The 2078-nt window shown below is 39.6% G+C and overlaps 1 protein-coding gene across 1 annotated transcript; it reads left to right on the top strand.

Moving 5' to 3' along the window:
* Window positions 1–633: 633 nt before the first annotated feature.
* On the top strand, window positions 634–1315 carry LOC124274285 (acanthoscurrin-2-like). The gene is made up of 2 exons (XM_046709627.1): window positions 634–928; window positions 1293–1315. Exons 1-2 carry the CDS (start codon window positions 634–636, stop codon window positions 1313–1315), a joined length of 318 nt encoding a protein of 105 aa, XP_046565583.1.
* The last annotated feature ends 763 nt before the right edge of the window (window positions 1316–2078 follow it).

Below are 2078 nucleotides of genomic sequence, written 5' to 3'. Positions count from 1 at the left end.
TCTAATATCTAAGCCCCGGGATAAAACAAATGCTTGTTAGTACTGTTATGTCATCCTTCCTTACTAATTGGTGTATGCCCTTGATTTCACCAGGAAGTTGACATTCACAGGCAAATCAATCACATGCAACACATAACATGTGCAGTATATAAACGTGAATGTTGTGAGTAAAGACTTCAGTGAACTTCAGTACATTGACAACCAGTCACTACACACACCTAAATGTGAGTACCCACCTGAATACCATTTTATATTATTATTTTGTTAGTAAATGCGTTGAGTCTCCACATCTTTACTGAATTCTTCGGTTGTGAAGACAAACTGTTTTGCACAAATCAGAGTCGTCTCTTCTCTCTATTTTCAAATCGTTTCATCCTTTCAGAGCACAATAACTTTATGCTTAACCTTTATCTTTGATTCAACTAATGAGGGCTTCAAAACAACTTTTCATTAACGTAATTGGAAATCATTTCTTCAAATCATTACTTCTAAATGACCAAGCATTAGAAACTTCACTTTGACTCAACATGTCTAAGACGTGCATCCCCGTTGAAACTTTGTTTTTCAATTTCAGTTATAAAAAGTTATAAGTTAATCATTAAACACATTCACTCTCATTGACAGCTTCCGAAAATGATGAAGCTTATCTTTGTCCTTGTTGCCTGTCTGGCTGTTGCTACTTACGCCAAACCCATGGGCTACGGTATGGGCATGTACGGAGGCCTTGGCTATGGTCTGGGAGGCCTGTACGGAGGCATGGGCGGCTTTGGCATGGGAGGACTGTACGGCGGTATGGGTCTTCATGGAGGTTTGGGAGGATTGTACGGAGGCATGGGAGGACTGTACGGAGGCATGGGAGGACTGTACGGGGGCATGGGAGGACTGTACGGTGGAATGTACGGAGGAATGGGACTTGGCAAAGGAATTGGTAAGTTTTCTACGTAATGTAATCATAACATGAGACGCTCAAAGGTATTAACATGACACACATGAAGTGTGGTTGTGGGGACAGTGAAGTTACCTTTGTCGTTTGTGCATATTGATTTGCTAATTAAAGTAACATGTAACATTTGCGAAGGGAATGAGTGGAGAGGTGTATGTTTGGGTTTCGTTAGCGACAGATTCTTTTCTTTTCTCAATATATGCAATGTCCCTGTTTGAAAATCGAAGCCAAACGATTTTTGTCCCAAAGTAAGAATTTCTTTCAGACTTCCAGTAAAGACAACTAAACGGCCTTACGTTTTCACGCTATTTACTTGCATAACAATTGTGTATTGTGTTGTCTCTTTCAGGTATGGGACACGGTTATTACTGAAAGTCGTGCCTTCAAGAAACAGCTCCCTGTGGTTACCCACTCATGTTCAGCCAATCATTGTAATAAACAAATTACAATTCATTCGTCTACATTTTCTCATTAATACATATATTGCAATTTACATCATATAGAAATATGAGTGTATTTTGTGTAAGTTCGAATGGAAGTGGAGTCCAAACACCGACATCGGAGTTTGTGAGGGAATATTGCATTCTACTGTATCTGAACGGTTTCCCCGTATCCGTCGAGTTACAGTGCACATCGTGACTAGAGGTATAACAAGACGAAAAGATTACCTTTAAAGGATATGGTTGAAGATTTTATAGTATATGTTAGACAATTACCGAATCACATCAGTCTGTAGCAAATGGAGGTACATACGTAACAACAGCTGGCTGGACAGCGATGACGATGACGTTAATCCTCATAATTTCCTCGTGTTACTTTTGAAGAATATTCTCTTTCATAGCAATGTTGTGTATAGCAAGCATTGTGTAGCCAAGGCCACCAAGGCCACCGTACATGCCCATACCGCAGCCTATTGGTTTGGCGTAGGTAGCAACAGCCAGACAGGCAACAAGGACGACGATAAGCTTCATCATTTTCGGAAGCTGTCAATGAGAGTGAATGTGTTTTGTCATAGCAGTTAATTTTTATCATCTTGTATTTGAAATTGAAAGCAAAACTTTCTACTGTTCTTAGTTGTTTTGAAGATTAAGGTTAAACATGAAGATTTTTACTCTAAACGGATGAAACGCTTCGA

The sequence above is a fragment of the Haliotis rubra genome, unplaced genomic scaffold (genome assembly GCF_003918875.1).
Source record: "Haliotis rubra isolate DU_JTF1 unplaced genomic scaffold, ASM391887v1 Scf19, whole genome shotgun sequence".
Taxonomy (NCBI): Eukaryota; Metazoa; Mollusca; class Gastropoda; order Lepetellida; family Haliotidae; genus Haliotis; species Haliotis rubra.
Note: the sequence above shows the minus strand (reverse complement) of the source record. Positions and strands in the feature narration are given on the sequence as shown.